This window comes from Mytilus californianus, unplaced genomic scaffold (genome assembly GCF_021869535.1).
Source record: "Mytilus californianus isolate M0D057914Y unplaced genomic scaffold, xbMytCali1.0.p SCAF_2, whole genome shotgun sequence".
NCBI lineage: Eukaryota > Metazoa > Mollusca > Bivalvia > Mytilida > Mytilidae > Mytilus > Mytilus californianus.
The window spans coordinates 137,945,519-137,970,273 of record NW_026262668.1 but is presented as its reverse complement, the minus strand read 5'-3'; the positions used below and the strand labels follow the sequence as shown (position 1 = coordinate 137,970,273).

The 24,755-nt window shown below is 31.6% G+C and overlaps 1 protein-coding gene across 1 annotated transcript; it reads left to right on the top strand.

The window, feature by feature from the left end:
* The first annotated feature begins 7,153 nt into the window (after nucleotides 1-7,153).
* Nucleotides 7,154-16,731, top strand: LOC127731196 (protein YAE1 homolog). Its single transcript, XM_052240145.1, has 3 exons — nucleotides 7,154-7,298; nucleotides 10,971-11,092; nucleotides 16,219-16,731. The coding sequence occupies exons 1-3, from the start codon at nucleotides 7,155-7,157 to the stop codon at nucleotides 16,388-16,390; spliced, it is 438 nt and encodes a 145-aa protein (XP_052096105.1). The 5' UTR covers nucleotide 7,154; the 3' UTR covers nucleotides 16,391-16,731.
* Nucleotides 16,732-24,755: the final 8,024 nt, after the last annotated feature.

Sequence of the window (24,755 nt, the reverse complement as noted above, 5' to 3'; positions counted from 1 at the left end):
TATTTCAAATTTAGACACTGTCAGATTTTTTAACATCTTTTTTTTTTTTAGAAATATTTGCAATTTAATGATTTGGACAAGAATGAAAAGGGAAATCTTCAAACATGTAGTACATATTTTATATGCCATTAAAAATAATATGCTTAATAATTTCCAGAAAGAGGCATTGAAACTAGACTAAATAACTAATTTTTATCTACATTAGTGTTTATTCTTCATTAAGCAATAACATACATTTCCTGTATTCAAATATACATGTACAAATACCTAATGCTGAGATCTTCATTTTGCATTTGCGCCAAACTGAACTTCATTTGCACCAATTTATTTTTTTCATTTGCGCCAATAATTCTTTTCGTTTGCGCCAATTCACAAGTAAACACAAGTCAAGAGACAGAATTTATTGATGAAATAGCAAAAATCCCCTTTTTGTCTGACATCTCCCAAAATAAATTCTATCGCAGAAAATGCTCAGGTAAGAGTTATGCATTTTTGTTTATTGTATAAACAAACAAGCATTCTGAGAGTATTGCATGGTAATACATAGTCCCCTACCGGGTAAAAATTCATTATACTGGAACAAACACTAACTTGTTCTATAACTTGTCATGGTGTAAACAAAAAGAAAATATCAAGTCAATATCTTCAAGCAAGACTAAAAACAGTGTGGAAAACTGATTAAATTTTTAATATCAATATGAAAAGGAGGTAAAGCAAAGGCAAAAGCAAAGTCTAGGTCATCCCGTGCCGGACTTCAGTTCCCAGTAGGTCGTATCCACAGACTTTTGAGGAAAGGAAACTACGCCGAGAGAGTTGGTGCCGGAGCTCCAGTCTACCTTGCCGCTGTCTTTGACCATAACCCTGCACAAAATTATCAGACCGAAACAAAATTTCGAACTTGATCTGTATACCAATTATCAATCAATATCTTCAAGCATGATGAAAAAAAGTGTGGAGAACACTTTAACATTCGATATGATTAATAGATATAGGAAGATGTGGTATGAGTGCCAATGAGACAGCTCTCCATCCAAGTAACAATTTATAAAAGTAAACCATTATAGGTCAAGGTACGGCCTTCAACACGGAGCATTGGCTCACACCGAACAGCAAGCTATAAAGGGCCCCAAAAAATAATAGTTCTCTAAAATTAGATATGATGTAATACAGAGTATATCTGTTTTCAAATTATAATCAAATATAATAATTAGTTCCAAATATTTTTTCTTTTATTTGTCACAAACTAATATAGATTTGTAACTTATCTATAAAATGTCAACAATTTTTATCTTCACAAAGTAATGTAATATATATATTAATAAAAATAGATTATTATCTTATTAAAGGATTTCACATCATAATTTTTTTAATATATATATAGCATTCAGAAAATTAGTTTATACAAAATAACAAACAAACCTGCCAAAAAATTCTTCAAATAATTTACCAAAGAATGTCTTTTAAAAAATGAGTTATCTCCCTTTGTACAGAAATATTGTTAACATTAGATATGGTCCAGAGTTATGGTCCATAACTCTGGACTAAATCATCAGACCGGAACAAAATTCGAACTTGATCTATAACTTGTCATGATAAAAAAAATACACCAAATATCAAATCAATATCTTCAAGCATGAAGAAAAAAGTCTGGAAAACTAATTTGCCGGACGGACTGACGGATGGACAGACGGACGGACAGACGGACAGAGTGCAAACCTAAAGTCCCCTTCGACTTCGTCGGTAGGGGACTAATAAAATTCATTGCAGAAAATGCTCAGGTAAGAGTTATGCAATTTTGTTTATTGTATAAACAAATAAATTTCATTGCAGAAAATGCTCAGGTAAGAGTTATGCAATTTTGTTTATTGTTTCAACCAAATTAATGACAACTGTAACTTAAATGGACCTTAATTATTGACTAATGTCAGATGTTGACACTGATTTTACAAGTGAAATAAAATCTGGTTTCATTTTTTATACATGTACATATTTTATTTTTTGTCTTTTCTTTGAAAACAAGAGTGCACACGCTGAAATGTGTCGCCTGACCATTGATTTTATGTTGAAAGTCTTAAAGATAAAGGTTTTACTACAAGTATCACATAAACCTAACACTTTTAAAGATCCATGACAGTGAAGTCAAGGTCATATAAAAACTGTCACACAGACATGTACACCTTACAATTATTCCATACACCAAATATAGTTGACCCATTGCTTATGGTAATAGAAAAACAGACCAAAACACAAAAACTTAACATTAACCAATGAACCATGAAAATGAGGTCAAGGTCAGATGATACTGACTAGACAGACATGTACACCTTACAATCATTCCATACACCAATTATAGTTAACCTATTGCTATTAGTATTTGTAAAACAGACCAAAACACAAAAACTTAACATTGACCATTGAACCATGAAAATGAGGTCAAGGTCACATGACACCGGCTAGGAAGACATGGACACCTAACAATTATTCGAAAACCAAATATAGTTGACCTATTGCTTATAGTACTTGAAAAACAGACCAAAACACAATAACTTAACATTGACCAATGAACCATAAAAATGAGACCAGGTCAGACAATACCTGCCAGATAGACATGTACACCTTACAATCATTTCATTCATTAAATATAATTGATATATTGCTTATAGTACTTGAAAAACAGACAAAAACACAAAAACTTAACTTTACCAATGAACCATGAAAATGAGGTCAAGGTCAGATGATACCTGCCAGACAGACTTGTTCACCTTACAATCATTCCATACATATAATTGATACAGTCGAACCTCGTTGTGTCGAACTCAGTTGTGTCGAAATCTCGGATGAGTCGAAGTAATTTCTCGGTCCCGTTAAAATTCCGGTTTGATCAATGCATAATTACCTCTGATGAGTCGAACTCGGTTGATTCGAATACTCGGTTAAGTCGAGATATTTTATAGTCCCGTCGAAGTAAAATTAATGTAAATTGACCCCGATGTCTTGAAGTTCGAAAGTAAGAATTTACGAAAGATGCAGACCTCATGATAAAAATTCAAATCGGATGTATTTCTTATGTCACCTAATCATTTTCAAAAGAGATTAAAGCTGAGTAAATATACATGTTTGTATAACAGTTAAAATGACATGTTTATGGTGACCGCTAAGTAACACCTTTGTTGATCGTTCAAGTGGAATGTTAGTGTGTTGAACATTTTTCACCTGAGATAAAAACGAAACGAATTTAAATGACCCAAGCCGAGATTAAATGAATCGTTAGATTTAAAACTCATTAATTACAATAAATAAAAGGATTATGACAATTATAATAAATTCATGATAATTTAATGTAAAGCAGACGACCTCATCAGAGACCGTTCAGAACTTATTTCGTACTACCAGTGATTTCATAATTTATAGTGACTGACCTTTGTAAATAAATGTGTAGACTATTGATTTTATTTGTGCATGATTTGTATCTGTACTTTTGTGTTTAATTATTAAGAAGGACCAAAAATGGAGATTGAATACACAATCATAAAGTGTCATATCGAAAAAAAGGCACACTGTTCATTGTATCTAGTTTACACAAATCTCATACCATATTTAATGCATTCCAAATTTATGACGACACACTTGACCTCGGATGAGTCGAACCTCGGATGAGTCGAATACTTTGGTCCGGTCCCTTCGACTTCGACACAACGAGGTTCGACTGTATATTGCTTATAGTACTTGAAAAACAGACAAAAACACAAAAACTTAACATTTACCAATGAACCATGAAAATGAGGTCAAGGTCAGATGATACCTGCCAGACAGACTTGTACACCTTACAATCATTCCATACACCAAATAAAGTTGACCTATTGCTTATAGTACTTGAAAAACAGACCAAAACACAATAACTTAACATTGACCAATGAACCATGAAAATGAGCTCAAGGTCAGATGAAACCTGCCAGACTGACATGTACCCATTACAATGATTCCATACACCAAATATAGTTGACCTATTACTTAATAGTATTTGAGAAACGAACCTAATCACTTAACTTTAACCTTGATCACTGATCCATGAAATGAGGTGGAGGTCAGGTGAACTCTGTCTGATGGACATGTAGACTTTGCAAGGAACCCATATACCAAATATATTTATCCTATTACTCATAATAAGTGAGAAATTCACATGACAAAATTCATTGCAGGCAAGACAAAAACACATCTTATTGATTCAGCTTTCACACAAAATCAACAGAACAATTTTATGTAGTGTAGATCAAAATAAATAATAGGTTTACTACTAAGGTCAAGAATTTGTGTAATCAGTCAAATGTTTTATAAATTGTATATTTAATTATGTAACACATGATATATTAACTGTGGTCAGTTAAGACTGTATTAGAGCAGAGGCATATATACTACATGCTATACATGTCTCTGATTAAGGTGAAGTTGATTAATTAAAGACATCACTTACATATTTTCTGGTAACTATGACAATGAATGAAGAAACTGATCTCTGAATAAATAACTTGAAAAATTGAGGCCTCCAGTTGAAAGACAACCCTGTAATAGAAAAAAAGAACCATTTTTAAATTACTTATTTATCAGTCTACATCTCACGTTTGAATTTTTCTGCAAGTCTTTACTTTGCAAGCAACTTTATTTCACTAATTTACTGAATATGATCAAAGTATTTATTATCACTTTCATCATCTCTGCAGAAGAAACATTTGAATTTAAACAATTACAATATGATGAACAAAATATACTAATTCTCAAGAAAATTGGGTTTCTCATGTTGATTTAGGTTTGGAATTCCTTCCTTGCCTTGATCAGTTAAAGCACAGACCATCCATCTTTTGTGTGTGTGTGCGGGGGGGAGCATGGATCTTTTCTTGGGACTTGCAATGTTTTATCTATTTCAACTTGCAATGTTTTGTCTATATTTCAACTTGCAATGTTTTATCTATTTCAACTTAAAACAAACAATTTTTTTCAATACCATATCTGGAACAAGAACTTTTTTAAACTTAATGTTGAATCGATATTTTTTCCTAAATTTCAATGAAAGCAAACAATTTTTTTTCTCACTTTCTTCCTGAAACAAATTTAGTTTTTTTTATTAAAAGAAAGAGATTGGATAGGGCCCTTTTCAGCCTTCTAAAATGGAGTATTACAAAACCAAGTGGTTTAAGCTAGAAAATCATCATTATATACGTGTAAAGTTTAAACTGTTAGGTCTGAAATATGAAGAATATTTATTGATATTTTGCAGTCGAAAGAAACCAAAATTCCAATTTTGTTACAAAAATTGAAAAACCATGTACCCTTCATCATGTTCATGATGTTCATGTCTAAGTTTTTATATCTGAAAATCATAAAAAATAATAACCTTATCTCTTTTATTTCTGAAATACTAACTGATTGAATTCTTCAAAATAGGTGAATATTTGTATATGAAGCACATGAAATCAACAAAAAAGATTCATAAATTTACCTTAAAATCATCAAATTTTAAATTTTTTACTACATAGATTTTTCTTAAAAAACTATATGATTTTGATACATAAACTGTTTTAGTAATATAAAATAATCATATGGTCACCGACTTTGTTTTTTTGTGTACAAACCTTATTGATAGTGAAAAACGTCAAAAATCAACATTTTAAGGTATACAACGTGATGACGTTATGATTATTTCGGCGTTTTGGGGTATTTTTTCACCTAGTACACCACTTTGAAACGAAGTCGGTGACCCTATTATTATTTTACATTATTAAAACGAAAATTTTTGTACCAACAACATATAGTTTTTTAAGAAAAATCTATGGAAAAAAAATTATAAATTTGATGATTTAAAGACAAATTTAAGAACGTTTTTCACTGATTTTATGTGTTTTCTATACAAATGGGCTCCTGTATTTTGAAAGAATTCAATCAGTAGTATTTCAGAAAAAAGAGATAAAGGCATTATTTTTCGATTTTTGGATATATAAACTTAGACATGAAGGGTACATGGTTTTTTACGAGCCAAAGGTATATGCAAAATTTTAAGAAAATCTGTGACATAGCCCATTTACTGTACCTTGACCTTAACACTAAAAATATTTTTTTCCTTCCATTTAATTTTTATAAAATGAATTAAAATTCCCAAAACCAATGCATTATTTATCATTCTTTGTATGAATAGAACAGAATAGAATATTTTTATTCACCAAATTAGGGCCCCAGGAGGGCATAAAGTAGCATACAAACAATATAATTATAAACAATAACATATGCAATACACAGACAATAGATATGTATGTATAGAATAGAATATTTAATTTTTCCAAATATTACAGAGCCAATAAAGAGCATTAATCAGATACAATGATCATGATGATTGAAGTAATTGAGTCAACAATAAATTTATGTATATATATGATTATTATTTGTAACTTTGCATTTAAATTCAATCTTTAAAATAATTGTTATTTAAAAATAATTAGATAAGAAAAAATATTAAAGATCAAAGTGATTAAAATTGTATAATAATGAGAATGTTTAATAAATTTTAAATTGTATACTAATTTCAGGAATGCAAAGTAATTAGTTTTTAATTAGTCATGATCATTATTATACATCAAAGTGATAAATTCATTTCTATTCACTCATGTAACATGATGGTACAATACAAAGTCACAAAAAACAAGAATACTTTGTGTTATATATCTAGGTAAATAAAACTGAGACAAGTGCCACTCGTGGTAAGGTGCTTGTGTAAGTGCGGTACAGGTGAGTAAAAACTATATGACAGTTCATGAATTAGTTTACAGAGTGGCTTTATGATCTTTCTACTTAATATCTGATAGAATGCTAACAGGTGGTGTTTGTTTTTACTAAGAAATTGGTTCTTTATAAACTGTTCTGGAAGTTCAATTATTCTGCGGGAGAAAAGAATGGTGTAGTGTTGAAGTAATTAATACTACCGTAACCTTATTTGCTTTAATAAAATGCGATAAACTTCGTGACTATTGCCTTTCAATGATTTTCAATCGTCATCAATATTTACGAGTACTTAAGATAAAACAAAAGACCAAAAGAATGATGAAAATATTAGTATACACTTTTCCTTACTTATTGACTAAACACTTCAATGTAATATACCTGATCACATGACTCTTAAAATGGCAGACAAAAACTCTATGGGCAATCATTTTGAAAACCAAGAGAAAACAGATGACATATTCGATGAAGATATAGATGATGATTATATTGTATCAAAGGAATGGGAAAAGATACAGTCAGGACTATTGGAGGTGTCTTAATACACTTATAACTATACTATATTTCCATTTATTCAACTTTTTACTTAAATATAATCAAAAAAGTAAATAACATGAGACAGCTGTTACCTGAAACACCACTGAAGCAAGCCTTCAGTGTTAAGTGATAAATCTTGATAGGCAGTGTTTTATTCTTTTTTTTCCAGACATTTAGTGGTACAACAAAATTTGAATGAACTGCATAAGTAAATAAACTATAATTTATTTATTCTTGTATTCGTAAGCAGATGATATTAATATTGTATTTTACAGTCACTTCTATTTTATGTGTCTTGGTCCATATTTTATTCAAAAGGAGATGAAACAAGAGTGATGAAGAAATTCGGTAACCTCGAATGACCGAATAACACCGTTATTATCCAAATAACACTTGTAATGACCGAATAACACTTGAATTTTTAATATTAGCACATATTGGTGACATTTAAACATTGATTATTAAATAATATTATATTATAAGTGTATTATATAACTTAAAAATGATTTACAGTCAAGTGTTATTCGGTCATTACAAGTGTTATTTGGATAATAACATATTGTTTTTTTTATACTTATTGTTATTAGATGTTTAAGCTTTACACAATGTCATTTGCTATTCATAAATCACAGTTTATTGCAAATTATGGGCAGTGGGGAACACTGTGACAACAATACCAAATTAACATTATACACGTTTTTAATACCTGTTTGTTTTTGTTTGAATTTCAACATTTACATTTTTTTTGTGTAATTGTCTCTGATGTATCTCTAGATTAATCATAAGTAAAAATGGAGTAAAATCAATCTATATTTACAACTTTGTATACTTGATATCCTGCTGTCTAGGTTATATGTGGTGGACTCCACTTCAGATAATGTTAATCTGTTCCAATTCTCCTTGTTCTGAGGAAGAAAGGTCGAGGTCCATTTGAATGCATTAAACTAATACATAGATGCAATAATCTTTAACATGGATGCAATAATCTGATACATGGATTCAATAATAGTCATAACACTAAGTTTCTTTGAATTTGAGATTATCATGACTTAATTTTAAGCCTGCTTGCTATATAATATTAATCTCAAATTTTCAAAGAAGAAAATTTTAAATATTTTACATCATCTTATGTAAATTTTATCCTTAATCATAAGTTACAAATGTAGTTACAAATCCTTTAGGAGGTATCCAGTTTGAAGAAAAAACGAACACAGTTTTACCTATTTTGTAAATTCTTTGTTGCCAATTTGAGGTCCTTTATGCTAAGCCACTCTCCCCCCCCCTTTTTCCCCAAGAAAGGTATCTAGTTTGTATAAAAATTCATGGAAAAGGATGACTAAAAATGAATGTAATTGATTTAATTTACCATAGTCAAGGCAGAATCTTGATGTTATATCATTTTCTTTCCTATCATGATTTCCTTGATAAAGGATTATTGCTTACATATTGTTCGAAAAACTAAGGATTTTCTTATCCCAGGAATAGATTAGCTTAGCCCTATTTGGCACAATTTTTGGAATTTTGGGTCATCAATGCTCTTCAACTTTGTACTTGTTTGGTTTTATAACTATTTTGATCTGAGCATCACAGATGAGTCTTATGTAGAAGAAATGCGCGTCTGGCGTATTAAATTATAATCCTGGTACCTTTGATAACTATTGTACCATCTATCACAGATGACCACAGATTTTTTCCTTATTAATACCAATTTCGTCATCTTTCCCTTGATAGTATGTGACATCACCTGATTTGTACTTGTCATGATAAACATTACATGTGCCTCTCATGTATCAGGATCTGCTTACCCTTCCGGAGCACCTGAGATCACCACCATTTTTGATGGTTTATTTATGTATTTTTTTATGCTCCCGCCATAGCGGTGGGGGCAATAAGTTTTACCCTTGTCCGTCTGTACGTACGTACATCCGTCCATACGTCCCAAAATTGGTTTCCGTTCTCTAACTTGAGTTTGCCTCAAACAAATGTTATGAAACTTATACACAATGCTTATTACCACAAAACACAGATCAAGTTTGAATTTTGGTGGCGTCACTTTAACCGTTCTAGAGTTATGCCCTTTATAAATGGAAAGATTGCAAAATTTTTAGTTTCCGTTCCCTAACTTAAGTTTGCCTCAACCAAATGTTATGAAACTTATACACAATGCTCATTACCACAAAACACAGATCAAGTTTGAATTTTGGTGGCGTCACTTTAACTGTTCTAGAGTTATGCCCCTTTATAAATATGAAGTAATTTTTAAAATTGGAGTTATCTTCCTTTGTCCATGATTATAGTTGAATCAACTACAATCAATGCTTTATACAATGCAATGTTTAATTTTGATTTCCGCTGATAAAACACAGATCAAGTTGAATTTGGGTAGTGTCACTTTAACCATTATTGAGTTATGCCTTTTATGAATTGAAAGATTGCAAAATTTTTAGTTTCCATTCTGTAACTTAAGTTTGCCTCAACCAAACATTACGAAACCTATACACAATATTCATTACCACAAAACTAAGATCAAGTACAATTTTTGTTTATGTTTTCTAACTTTAGTTTGCCTCAACCAAATGTTATGAAACTTATACACAATCCTTATTACTACATAATACAGAGTAAGAACCAAATTTGGTGACGACACTTTTACCATTCTTGAGTTATGTCCCTTTATAAACATAAAAATTGCTGAATTTTTTAGTTTGTCTCAACCAAATGTTATAAAACTTATACACAACCATTCTAGAGTTATGCGTGTTTACAAATAGAAAAATTGCTGAATTTTTAGTTTCTGTTCTCTACTTAAGTTAGCCTCAACCAAATGTTATGAGACTTACACACAATGCTTATTACCACAAAACTCAGATCAAGTTCAAATTTGGGTAGGGTCACTTTTACCGTTCTTCAGTTATGTCCCTTTATAACTATATGATATGCAAGCGGGGGCATCATCTGTGTCCACATGTGGACACTATCCACATTTATTTTATTTGTGTTGTCTTTTTTGTGGTCTGTTGGCTTAGTTTTGAATGTCCTCTTAGTATCTTTCAATTCTGTTACAGAGTAAAACGGTAAAAGTGACCCTACCCAAATCTCACTTCTTTTGGAGTTCATGTGATTCCCTCATTTTCTGGGTTTTTTTTACTTTGATTTGTATGGTCTTCTCTAAAAGAGAATTGAATAAAAAAGGCAACAGTAGTATACCCCTGTTCAAAATTCATAAATCGATTGAGCAAAAACAAATCCGGGTAACAAACTTAAACCAAGGGAAACACATCAACTATAAAAGGAAAACAAGGGGACAACAGAAACACTGAACTACAACAAAAACAAACGCCAACATACATAGAAATGGACTGTAGATAACAACTGTCATATTCCTGACTTGGTACAGGACATTTTAAGAAAAATTGGTGGGTTAAACCTGATTTTATGGCTAGCCATACCTCCCACTTATATGGCAATGTTAAAAATACTGCTGGCTGGTTGAAATATACCAAAGGGATAATCAAACTCTAAAGTCGAAAACGAAATGCCATGACAAAAAGTGAAAAATGACCAAAAGACAAACAGTATATGAAACACAACATAGAAATTGATAAACATTGTCTTTGTAAATTTGTGAGAAATGTGCATGTATTATATCATTATTATATCTGTTGCAGGGTGGATACAGAGAGGGATTAACATTAGGGAAAGAATCAAAACTTCAGAATGGGTTCAATGAAGGATTTTCAGATGGTGCTCAGACTCTCTATAAACTGGCAAAACACAGAGGAGAAATAAGGTGTATATTTAAGTTCAATCGATTATCCATTACATAACCATAGGTAAGGGAGCTACCATTTGATTTTTATGCGGGGCTAGGATGAAATTTGAAAAAAAAGGCAGGACAGGAGTTTTGAGTAAAAAAAAAGGCAGGATGAGCAATTTGGCAAAAAAAAAGGCAGGATGACAATTTTTAAAAAAGTCAGGATAAACTAATAAAAAAAAAAGGCAGGACCAAATAGAGTGAAAAATAAAAAGGCAGGACAGAGATTACAACTAAAAAAAAATGCAGGACAAAATTTTTCATCCTAGCCCCCATGGTGAATTGTTTATATCTATTGACGTGAGCTCCCTTTCGTTTTTTATAAATTTTAGATTTTATGTTTCGAAGTTATGGGGTGTTTATCATTAAAAAAGGGGGTGATTTTCCAGTTTTCAGACAATAACTCAAAATGCTTTAAGCTGTTTTCATGAAACTTTGATGAATTACTTATATCTATTGAAATGAGTTGCCTTTCGATTTATATAAATTTTAGTTTTTACGTTTCCGAGTTGTGGGGTTTAATTCATTAAAAATGGGGGGATTTTCCAGTTTTCAGACAATAACTCAAAAATGCTTTAAGCTGTTTTCATGAAACTTTTATGAATTATTTATATCTATTAAAATGAGCTGCCTTTCGATTTATATAAATTTTAGATTTTACCTTTCCAAGTTATGGGGTGTTATTCATTGAAAAAGGGTGATTTTTCTGTTTTCGGACTATTAACTCAAAAGTGCTTTGAGCAGTTTTCATGAAACTTGGGTGAATTGTTAATATCTATTGATGTTATTCTTTGAAAAAGCAGCAACCCTCTATCAAGGAAATCATGATAGGAAATGCAAACCCTGGATTATTGTATCAACTGGGAGATATATACTCCATATGCAGGCGCTGCTGGAATGTTGCTACATAGAAATGGAAAGTTCATAATCTGGAAACTGAAATCATCTATTTTGTCGTAAAATTTTGTTTCCAACGGACTTTCATTGTCAATTTCTAGATGTAAGTCAAGATATGAAATAGACTTAACTGTATCTGTTGTATCCTTTATCTCAAGTTCGATGGGATAGATGTGTTCAACATATAGTCACCAAACTTATTAAGTGAGAGGACATCATCTTTATAGCAGAAAGTGAAGTTAAATTTCTATTCCAAAGAATCCTTTCTGAAGAATGACAAAAAATTTTAAAGTTGACTGTTTGTGTTTTTTATATATATATTTCAAAAAGTTGTTTACTGCTTTTTGTTGATAAACTTATCTGGAAAAAGTTATCTGCTGATGTACTATAACACATTTTTTAAAACTTTGTATATTATTACAAGATGATACAAGAAACTCTTTTTTCTTAATTTAGAGTTAATGTCTTTATCAGCTGCAAAATTATAGACATTCGAAAATAAGTAGTATAATGGAAATATTTAATTTTGTACTTTGTACCATGGTGGGTACAAACCATTCATATATCTGTAGTTTGTTGTACCATGTCATTGGTAGGTACAAACCATTCATATATCTGTAGTTTGTTGTACTGTGGTAGGTACAAACCATTCATATATCTGTAGTTTGTTGTACTGTGGTAGGTACAAACCATTCATATATCTGTAGTTTGTTGAACCATGTCATTGGTAGGTACAAACCATTCATATATCTGTAGTTTGTTGTACCATGTCATTGGTAGATACAAACCATTCATATATCTGTAGTTTGTTGGTGGTAGGTACAAACCATTAATATATCTGTAGTTTGTTGGTGGTAGGTACAAACCATTCATATATCTGTAGTTTGTTGTACCGTGGTAGGTACAAACCATTCATATATCTGTAGTTTGTTGTACCATGTCATTGGTAGGTACAAACCATTCATATATCTGTAGTTTGTTGTACCATGTCATTGGTAGGTACAAACCATTCATATATCTGTAGTGTGTTGTACCATGTCATTGGTAGGTACAAACCATTCATATATCTGTAGTTTGTTGTACCATGTCATTGGTAGATACAAACCATTCATATATCTGTAGTTTGTTGGTGGTAGGTACAAACCATTAATATATCTGTAGTTTGTTGGTGGTAGGTACAAACCATTCATATATCTGTAGTTTGTTGTACCGTGGTAGGTACAAACCATTCATATATCTGTAGTTTGTTGTACCATGTCATTGGTAGGTACAAACCATTCATATATCTGTAGTTTGTTGTACCATGTCATTGGTAGGTACAAACCATTCATATATCTGTAGTGTGTTGTACCATGTCATTGGTAGGTACAAACCATTCATATATCTGTAGTTTGTTGTACCATGTCATTGGTAGATACAAACCATTCATATATCTGTAGTTTGTTGGTGGTAGGTACAAACCATTAATATATCTGTAGTTTGTTGGTGGTAGGTACAAACCATTCATATATCTGTAGTTTGTTGTACCGTGGTAGGTACAAACCATTCATATATCTGTAGTTTGTTGTACCATGTCATTGGTAGGTACAAACCATTCATATATCTGTAGTTTGTTGTACCATGTCATTGGTAGGTACAAACCATTCATATACCTGTAGTTTGTTGTACCATGTCATTGGTAGGTACAAACCATTCATATATCTGTAGTTTGTTGTACTGTGGTAGGTACAAACCATTCATATATCTGTAGTTTGTTGTACCATGTCATTGGTAGGTACAAACTATTCATATATCTGTAGTTTGTTGTACCATGTCATTGGTAGGTACAAACCATTCATATATCTGTAGTTTGTTGTACCGTGGTAGGTACAAACCATTCATATATCTGTAGTTTGCTGTACTGTGGTAGGTACAAACCATTCATATATCTGTAGTTTGTTGTACTGTGGTAGGTACAAACCATTCATATATCTGTAGTTTGTTGTACCATGTCATTGGTAGGTACAAACCATTCATAGATCTGTAGTTTGTTGTACTGTGGTAGGTACAAACCATTCATATACCTGTAGTTTGTTGTACCATGTCATTGGTAGGTACAAACCATTCATATATCTGTAGTTTGTTGTACCATGTCATTGGTAGGTACAAACCATTCATATATCTGTAGTGTGTTGTACCATGTCATTGGTAGGTACAAACCATTCATATATCTGTAGTTTGTTGTACCATGTCATTGGTAGATACAAACCATTCATATATCTGTAGTTTGTTGGTGGTAGGTACAAACCATTAATATATCTGTAGTTTGTTGGTGGTAGGTACAAACCATTCATATATCTGTAGTTTGTTGGTGGTAGGTACAAACCATTCATATATCTGTAGTTTGTTGTACCGTGGTAGGTACAAACCATTCATATATCTGTAGTTTGTTGTACCGTGGTAGGTACAAACCATTCATATATCTGTAGTTTGTTGTACCATGTCATTGGTAGGTACAAACTATTCATATATCTGTAGTTTGTTGTACCATGTCATTGGTAGGTACAAACCATTCATATATCTGTAGTTTGTTGTTCCATGTCATTGGTTGGTACAAACCATTCATATATCTGTAGTTTGTTGTACTGTGGTAGGTACAAACCATTCATATATCTGTAGTTTGTTGTACCATGTCATTGGTAGGTACAAACCATTCATATATCTGTAGTTTGTTGTACCATGTCATTGGTAGGTACAAACCATTCATATACCTGTAGTTTGTTGTACCATGTCATTGGTAGGTACAAACCATTCATATATCTGTAGTTTGTTGTACTGTGGTAGGTACAAACCATTCATATATCTGTAGTTTGTTGTACCATGTCATTGGTAGGTACAAACTATTCATATATCTGTAGTTTGTTGTACCATGTCATTGGTAGGTACAAACCATTCATATATCTGTAGTTTGTTGTACCGTGGTAGGTACAAACCATTCATATATCTGTAGTTTGCTGTACTGTGGTAGGTACAAACCATTCATATATCTGTAGTTTGTTGTACTGTGGTAGGTACAAACCATTCATATATCTGTAGTTTGTTGTACCATGTCATTGGTAGGTACAAACCATTCATAGATCTGTAGTTTGTTGTACTGTGGTAGGTACAAACCATTCATATATCTGTAGTTTGTTGTACCATGTCATTGGTAGGTACAAACCATTCATATATCTGTAGTTTGTTGTACCATGTCATTGGTAGATACAAACCATTCATATATCTGTAGTGTGTTGTACCATGTCATTGGTAGGTACAAACCATAAATATATCTGTAGTTTGTTGTACCATGTCATTGGTAGATACAAACCATTCATATATCTGTAGTTTGTTGTACCATGTCATTGGTAGGTACAAACCATTCATATATCTGTAGTTTGTTGTACCATGTCATTGGTAGATACAAACCATTCATATATCTGTAGTGTGTTGTACCATGTCATTGGTAGGTACAAACCATAAATATATCTGTAGTTTGTTGTACCATGTCATTGGTAGATACAAACCATTCATATATCTGTAGTTTGTTGTACCATGTCATTGGTAGGTACAAACCATTAATATATCTGTAGTTTGGTGTGCCAGGTCATTTATGGTAGGTATTTTCAAATTTGTGTAAACTTCTATAAAATGATAGAAAGTGTGTTGAAATTCGCACAGACATGGATAAATTGTTAATGTTTGGAAAAGTAGAAATGAATAGGAGATATTACCTTTAATTGCAATTATTTTGATGATGTTCATATTTGTTATTCACAAAATAAACTTACTGCAGTTCAATAAATATTACTTACAGTCGAAATTTTTCTGACAGCATATCATTTTCTCAATCATTTTGCAACCAATTCTAGCAAATGATGTAGCTATTTTTACAGAATTTTGCACACTTGTCGATTTCAGCTTTTTCCAGAGAAGGTCCATAAGGCAGCAACCCAACAACACAAAAGTCATCCAGTATTTGAATATTTGGATGTAACTTTTTCATTTGGAATAAAACCTTTTAAACAAAAGTTAGATAGACTTACAAGTATGTAATTATCAGAGGTATGTACACAGGGTTTACCTGTAAATGTTTAATCCTTGTCTTTGCTGAACATATTTTTGCTGTCTTATTGTCAGTCATATAAAGTCTTCATATATTTTAAACTTTTTAAGATTTTTTTTTTCAGTGCAAGATTATCTTGCCAGTACCAAAACAAACAAGGCATAAGTTCTGAAGATGAAAATGAACTGCAAAAACAGTTGAATCATATAACTCAGTTGGAAAAAGACCTAATAAATGCGTCAAAAAGTCAAAATATCAATGAGATGAAAATGCTGAAAAGTCAGCAAATATTTTGATATACAATCATGAAGCAATGTGGAAAGGATGAGGAAAAGGCATTTATCCAGTAAGAACGGTGTCTGAATGAAGCAAAACAATTCTGAACATACTGTTATCTGAGAAATATGTATGTAGACAATGTACTTGTTTACCTAGAAAATGTAGACAATGATGGTTTAAACACAATTAGTCAAGTGTAAATAATCATGAAATCTTTTGGAAGGTTTGCATTAGAAGTTGTTAAGACTTAAGTAGCTGTAATAAGACAAGGGTTATTTATTAATAACAGTACAGCAGAAATATTTACATAAATGTCTTGATGAAGAACTGTTTTGTCAACAATAAATATTTAATACTGTCATATTCTTATATCTGAATAATTTAAAGCTTTAACATAATGAACTTTCACAGCACCTTTTTGAGCAAAGGGTGATTATAATTTAATGGCAGGGACAGTAGGTACCTAGTTTTAGTTGTGATCTTCAACTAGAATTGTTGACCCTTGATCTTAAACCTCCAACTATATTTGATGAATGAAATGCTTGTAAGGTGTACATGTCTTTCAGGACCCTATTATCATGGATCATTGATAATGTTAAGTTAATGTGATACTTTACTGTAAAATCTTTATCTTTAAGACTTTTAACATTAAACCATGCAATCATGATCTGTAAAGCAGACGAGACAGGTCAGCATGTGTACTTTTGTTATGTTGTCAACCTTTTTGCAAGTTACATATTTCGTTAATGACTTAACGACTTGTTAATGTTAATCACAGAAACGTAGTTGGTAAGTTTGGTTTAAATTAATTTTGTGGTTCAGACGATATTTGAAAATATAATTAATTGGAACCCCTTCTGGTCCCTTGAAGAGATATTGGACTTTTATCATCAGGCATCAGGATCAAAATAACACCACTAGGTAAAAGAGAGGCGAAGTTAGGTACATTAAGTGTCCTTTCTGACAAAGCAAAACTAATGCATCTTCAAACCTCAACAAAAAAGGACATGTTATACAAAATAGGACAAAACACAAAGCAAGACACAGTGATTTCATCCAGCAACAATATTAGACAAGAGAAATTTTGGGAATCAAGCAGAGAAATAGATACTCAACAGGACAAAGTTTGCATCTAAACACACAGCTGACGACGACAAAACGTCGTAGTCCTGTTTATCAGGTAAACAGTTAAGATTTTTTTCTAGCTCTATAAAATATAAAAACTCCAGCGCTGAAGATATTAAGTCATCAGCCTCTTTTAAACTCAAAATATCCTTGAGTGTGAAAATGTTGTGAATAAATAGATGATAATAGACAACATTTTATTAGCACAAATGCAATTATAACAATTGGTAAAGACTCAATTTAGTACATGGTATAGAAATTCATAAAAAAAAAATTACAAAAATACAAAAATACAACTAAATAATACTTTCTGAACAGGATATTGATGTTTAATATTATAAATGGTTTTGTAAAACATTATTTCTAACTTTCAACAATTCAGAAATGCAATTATAACATATTTTGTTATTTTTACTGACTCACTGTTTAACAATACTTTTGACTTTATGTTATCATTATGTATATTTCTAAAATTTGGGTAAATTTTAGACAATTTTGTCACAAGGATTTCTCTTTCCTTTTGATTATTAAGGCAATGCCAAATAAAGTGATTTTCATCTTTAATCTTGTTGTGTGTACACACTTTACAAAATCTTTTATTTCTTACCATTCTGTTATATCTCCCTTTTTCTATTTCAAGGGAATGAGCACTTAATCTCATTTTAGCTATAACAGAACGATCAAACTTGAAAGTAAGTTGATCAACATATGGTGTACGTTCTCCTACCTTTGAAATATTATGGAAACAATCTAATTTTTCAGAATAAAAAAAATTTGGAGTGTTGATCTTGTAAGTTTTGATCTAAACTGCGCTGATTTAATTGATTACAAAATTTTAATATTTTTATTTCAACCCTTTGGAGACATGTTACAATATTAATTGTTCAAGGATTTGTTTTCCAACTGGCTTTGAATAAATTATGAGCTAATGTATGATCAGATTTAACTAAATGGTCCAAGTATTTAATAATGATTTTTGTTCTTAAGGGAAATCTAGCTAATTCAGCTCTACTTGCATCGTTCTTTAACAAATTTGATGTGAAATATTTCATAAGGGTCAGAGTCACGATTTTTTAAGCATTCTCAGTAGGGTGCTGGCATAATAGAAAATATGCTAAAAGTAAAAATTAGAATTTGCAAAAAGAAATAAAAATAAAAATATTGAGCATCTACTTGTAGCAATGTCAAATCATATAAAACTTGTAGTTAAAATTACTTCTAAAATCAGTCACAAGCTAAAGCTACATGTATGCACAAGAATAAAATCTCAGATTTTTTAACTGTATGTTATAAAAAAATAAATGTTAAAAATCTAATTGCATGCAGATTTGATAAAACATTATCCAATCTGCCAAAATCAAAAATGTTTAAATTAAATATGCTTTTGAAATATAAGTCAGTTCTTTAAATTGCATATAGATCTGTAAACGAAATTGGCTTACGTATACCAGTGATTGGTAATACCTAGAGCCGGCAAAATAGCCACTGCCTTCTCTATACCCCAAACTTCACAACAATATAACAATATTGGTGATATTACTGAATCAAAACATTTCTCTGATAGTTTACATGGGTTGCTTAACCCACCTGTGTTTTTTTTTTTTTTTTTTTAAATAAGCTTTTCTAGCTTTTTCCATCAACACAAAAATGGCTAAATTAAAGTTACCATAACAGATACCTAAGTGACAATATTGATTGACAGTATCTATAACATTTCTATTTTATTTAAAATAATTCAAAAATGATTTTCCATTTGAATTGAATATAAGTACCTTAGACTTTATCAAATTGACTTCTAATTTACAGGTTGGAACAAAATTCAAACAATACACTTAAACATGTTTGCAGTCCATTAGGACTGCTTGATAAAAAGTACAAGTTCATCTGCATATAATATGCAGTTAATAGAAATATCACCAATCACCACAGGGTCATTATTATTACATTTCAACCTGTCAATGATATTATTTATAAAAATGTTAAACAGCAGAGGACTCAGAACATCTCCTTGCTTAACACTCCTGTCTGATAAAAATTATTCACTGAGCCCATTTGTGAATTTAATTTTACTTCTAGTATCATTATACATTGATTGGATAACATCAACAATATTTTTTGGCACATTATGTTTGTGGAGTAAGTAAAATAGCCCTGTCCTCCATACAGAATCATAAGCCTTTTTTTTTTTAAGTCAATGAAGGCTGAAAATACATTTTCTTTTTACTTTTATAAAATTCAGTAATAGATTTAAAAGAAAACACATGATCAGCTGTTCTATTTTTTGTCACATATAGCACTCTTACCATTCTTTAATAATTTGATAGCTTTTATTATTTCCTGTGGTATGATTCTTTCATTATAAGAATTTGTTTAATCATGTTTATTATCACTCTTAGAGTCAATTCGACTTTTAAATTTTAAAAACATTGTACTGTGTTTTTTTAAACTGATTTAAGTCAAAATTTTCAGTATTAAGTTTTCTTACGACCGTAAAAAATTTTGCGGTCTTATATTGGTATCACTTCGTCAGCGTCGACCGAAGACATTTGGTTTCCGGACAATAACTACAGTTCTATGAAATTTAAACACAAGGTTAACACCCACAATAGGAAGGTTGGGATTGATTTTGGGGGTTATAGTCCTAACAGTTTAGGAATGAGGGGCCAAAAAGGGGCCCAAATAAGCATTTTTCTAGTTTCAGGACAATAACTTGTGTATAAGTATTTTGATTGCTCTGAAATTGTACCACAAGGTTCAATACCACAAGTTTCCAGACAATAACTTGTGGATTGGTGTATGATCTCTCTAAAATTATACCACAAGTTTCCATACCACAAAGGGATGGTAAGAATTGGCTTTGGGGGGTTATGGCTCAAACCGTTTAGGAATTAGGGGCAAAAAGGGGGGAAAACAAGGGTGTCCTTGTTAATGGACAATTACTTGAAGTACAAAAAATAATTTAAAAGCAGTGCAAGGGAGGTAATTCAAGCACAACATTTGAAATACCTGCCTTACACTGCTTTTAAATTATATATAAAGAAATGTTGTATTGTTTTGAGGTAATTAGCAGTCAATTTATTTTTAGAAGTTACTATTTTAAAAATGCTGATGAAGGTAATTTAAAATTAAGCCATGATTATGTATGTCATTTTCTATTTAAAGACTTTTATGATGTATTTAAATGGGTTATTATAGTTGCAAACTCCATTGGAAATTTGAATTGAGATTATGACCATATCTTGAGGGAAAGATTTTTTTTTTGGAAAAGGGGGGGGAGGGAGGTTAAAAAAAAATTGGGGATGGGGACAATTTGTTCTCAAGATTTCAGAAATTCAAAAGAAAATTTCTTCAAATATTAATTTTTTTTTGCCAAAAAAAAGGGGGGGGGTAAAAAAAAATTTTTGGGGGGAGGGGGTCAATTCGCAACAGCATACAAATACAAAAACAAAAAAATGAATATAAATTCAAATCACATAACCAATTCAAGTTCTTTGACTACAGTTATTCTGTGTCAGAAACATATTATGTGTCAAATATTTAATTACAATCCAAATTCAGACCTGTATCAAGTGCGAATATTGTGTCCATTTTGCCCCAACTGTTCAGGGTTGGACCTCTGCGGTCGTATCCAGCTGCGCTCTGCGAAGCAATTTATTTGAAATGATTCAGTATAATTTCCTCTTGGGGTAAGGGGTCACTTACCCCACTAGCTGATGAATTACTAAGAATATTAACCAATGCACAAAATTTAGGGCCCTTTTTCTGTACTATCGCTTATTTCAGTGCATATATTCTGCCTATATTTTTTCTTCATATTTACACTGCCGTCTGTAACGGCCACTGAAGGAATACAAAGATTTTCTATAACTGGCTTTAAAATATTCACCAGTTTCTCATAAATTATAACAGACCTACGCAAATCTGCGTTTGATTCAGTAAACCAAGGTTTTTTTTTTGGACTTGGTTTTATTGTCGAGCCTGCGACTTTTGTCGCAAAAGCGAGACATAGCGATCCTACATTCCGTCGTCGGCGTCGTCGTCGTCGGCGGCGTCCGCATATATTCACTCTGTGGTTAAAGTTTTTGAAATTTTAATAACTTTCTTAAACTATCCTGGATTTCTACCAAACTTGGAAAGAAGCTTGTTTATGATCATAAGATAGTATCCAGAAGTAAATTTTGTAAAAAATAAAATCCTGTTTTTCCGTATTTTACTTATGTATGGACTTAGTTTTTCTGCCAGTTAACATTACATTCACTCTTTGGTTAAAGTTTTCAAAATTTTAATAACTTTCTTAAACTATCCTGGATTTCTACCAATCTTGGACAGAAGCTTGTTTATGATCAAAAGCTAGTATCTAGAAGGAAATTTTATAAAAAAAAAATTCCTGTTTTTCTGTATATTACTTATAAACGTACTATGTTTTTCTTCCAGTTAACATTACATACCGTCTGCAGTTAAAGTTTTTAAAACATTTATTAGATTCATAAACCATCCTGGATTCTTACCAAACTTGAACAGAAGCTTCTTACAATCAAAAGATAGTATCTAGAGGAAAATTTTTAATAATCATTTCCCCATTTTTGTTGAGCCTGCGACTAACAGCAAAAGTATGCGAGACACTGTGTTCCGCGGAACCCTTACGAATTTTTCTTCCAGTTAACATTACATACAGTCTGTAGTTAAAGTTTTTAAAACTTTATTAGATTCATAAACCATTCTGGATTTTTACCAAACTTGGACAGAAGCTTCTTACAATCAAAAGATACTATCTATAAGAAAATTTTTAATGATTTTTCCCCATTTTTGTCGAGCCTGTAACTAGCAGCAAAAGTAGGCGAGACACTGGGTTCCGCGGAACCCTTACGATTTTTTTGTTTTATGAGGCCTTTTTTTGGTACAAATTTAGCTGACCTATTTGTACTTTCTAGCAGTATGGAATTAAAAGATATTACCATACTATCAGTACCACTAAATTCTTCTTTCATCAAAAATTAAATTTTGTTTATAGACTCTTTACTTTGAATGTTTTTCTTGTAAAGTTCAATGGCTTCACATGACGTTAAAACACTAAATCCCTGCCTGGGGTGTGTTTTAATTGATTTTAGTCTCTGATGTATGATTTTTTATTATTAATAATTGTTTTTGGCTTTTAACTAGCTTTCAGTAACTGCGAGTACTCTCAAATCGTACTTTCGTGTTAATTTGACCTGTTGACACAATTTGTTATGCATTTCTGTTATTCAATGTTTACTTAATTTGTGTTAAATCTCGTCTTACTATTTTCAATATGTACGACCTTTGATAAGTATTTAGTATGACGATAAATTTTCACGTCTGTACTCGTACTATGAACAACAAATTTATTTTGTAAAAAATGTTTCTGTTCTCTTAACAACAAAATTATTATATTTGGATTTGCCTGTGTGCGTTGCTTTATTTGGCGCCATTTTGTCCTGGGTTAGAGTTGTCTTTTTGATACATCTTTTTTATTTATATTTTGTCATAGATCAAACTTATTCGTTCAGTGTATATTTTCTTGTTTTTTGTGTATGTCTTTTTGATCGAGTTAAGCCATTTCAATAGGTATTTTATTGTGTGTCTTTTTATGTTGTAATGTTACACCACTGTTTCAGGTCAGGGTGAAGGTTGGCGCCTGTTAAAACGTTTAAACACGCTGCATTTTTATCCACCTGTTCCAAGTCAGGAGCCTGTTGTTCAGTGGTTGTCGTTTGTTGGTGTGGTTCACAAGTGTTTCTCATTTCTCGTTTTTTATATAGATTAGACCGTTGGTTTTCATGTTTGAATTGTTTTACACTAGTCATTTTGGGGCCCTTTATAGCTTGATGTTCGGTGTGAGCCAAGGCTCCGTGTTGAAGGCCGTACTACCTATAATTGTTTACTTTTTACACATTGTGACTTGGATGGATAGTTGTCTCATTGGCACTCATAACACTACTTCTTATTTATATCATCCGACCAAATGTATTTACCCGGTAACAGTTTTAATTTTGACTTGGGATTAAAATCATGTGCACATTGTGCTATAACGATCTAAATAAACGGCTTTATCCTAAAATTACGACAATAAACATCGGGCTGATCTTGAAGCTGCACCATTGTAGTAACTGGGCTGATCTTGAAGCAGCATCATTGTGGTAAATGGGCTGATCTTGAAGCTGCACCATTGTAGTAACTGGGCTGATCTTGAAGCAGCATCATTGTGGTAACTGGGCTGATCTTGAAGCAGCATCATTGTGGTAACTGGGCTGATCTTGAAGCAGCATCATTGTGGTAACTGGGCTGGTTGGTTGCTTTTCCATCCGAAAAAAATCAGAATGTACTTTTTGTCACGCACAAAAACAATTATAAAAAACCTAATTGCTTCCTCCACAATCATACATTTTACAGTCTCTCATAATTCTTAATAGAATGGTACTTGTATTTTATATTTGTTAATTGTCTGTTTTATATTGTGTATATACTCTGTATGTACTGTATATTTATGTATTGCAAGTAGTGAGACTATAATAACACATTGAATCTGTATCTACATTAGAATCTGCTAATTACCTTGGTATTACACTTCAATCAAGTCCAAACTGGAAACAGACATAATTTATAAATAATATAACATTTAAAATTTACATTTACAAAATAACAAAAAATGTCTTGTTTTACTATTGAAAAGACGACAAGAATTCCTCATGTATTATAGTTGAAAGACATTTTTCAAATAGCTATAAAAGTGACACTTTAACTTTATTATTATTATCGAATTTGTCGAATTTTCAGGAAAACGCGTGAATTAATCTGAAAAGATATCAGTAGATTGTTTTTGCCTAAGCATATTAACTCTTACAGCTACATAATGTATTACAATTTTTATACGACTGCAAAAAATTTTTTGGGATCGTATAATGATATGGTGTCGTCGACGTCGTCGTCTGCGTCGTCTGCGTCGTCGTCCGAAGACACATTTGGTTTCCGGACAATAATTTTAGTTTAAGTAAATGGATCTCTATGAAATTTTTTACGAAGGTTCAATACCATAATAGGGAGGTTGGTATTGATTTTGGGGATGATGGTCCCAACCGTTTAGGAATTAGGGGCCCAAAAGGGCCCAAAACAAGCATTTTTCTAGTTTCAGGATAATAACTTGTGTATAAGTATTTTGATTGCTCTGAAATTGTACCACAATGTTTAATACCACAATTAAAAGGTTGGGATTCATTTAGGGGCTTATGGTGCCAACAG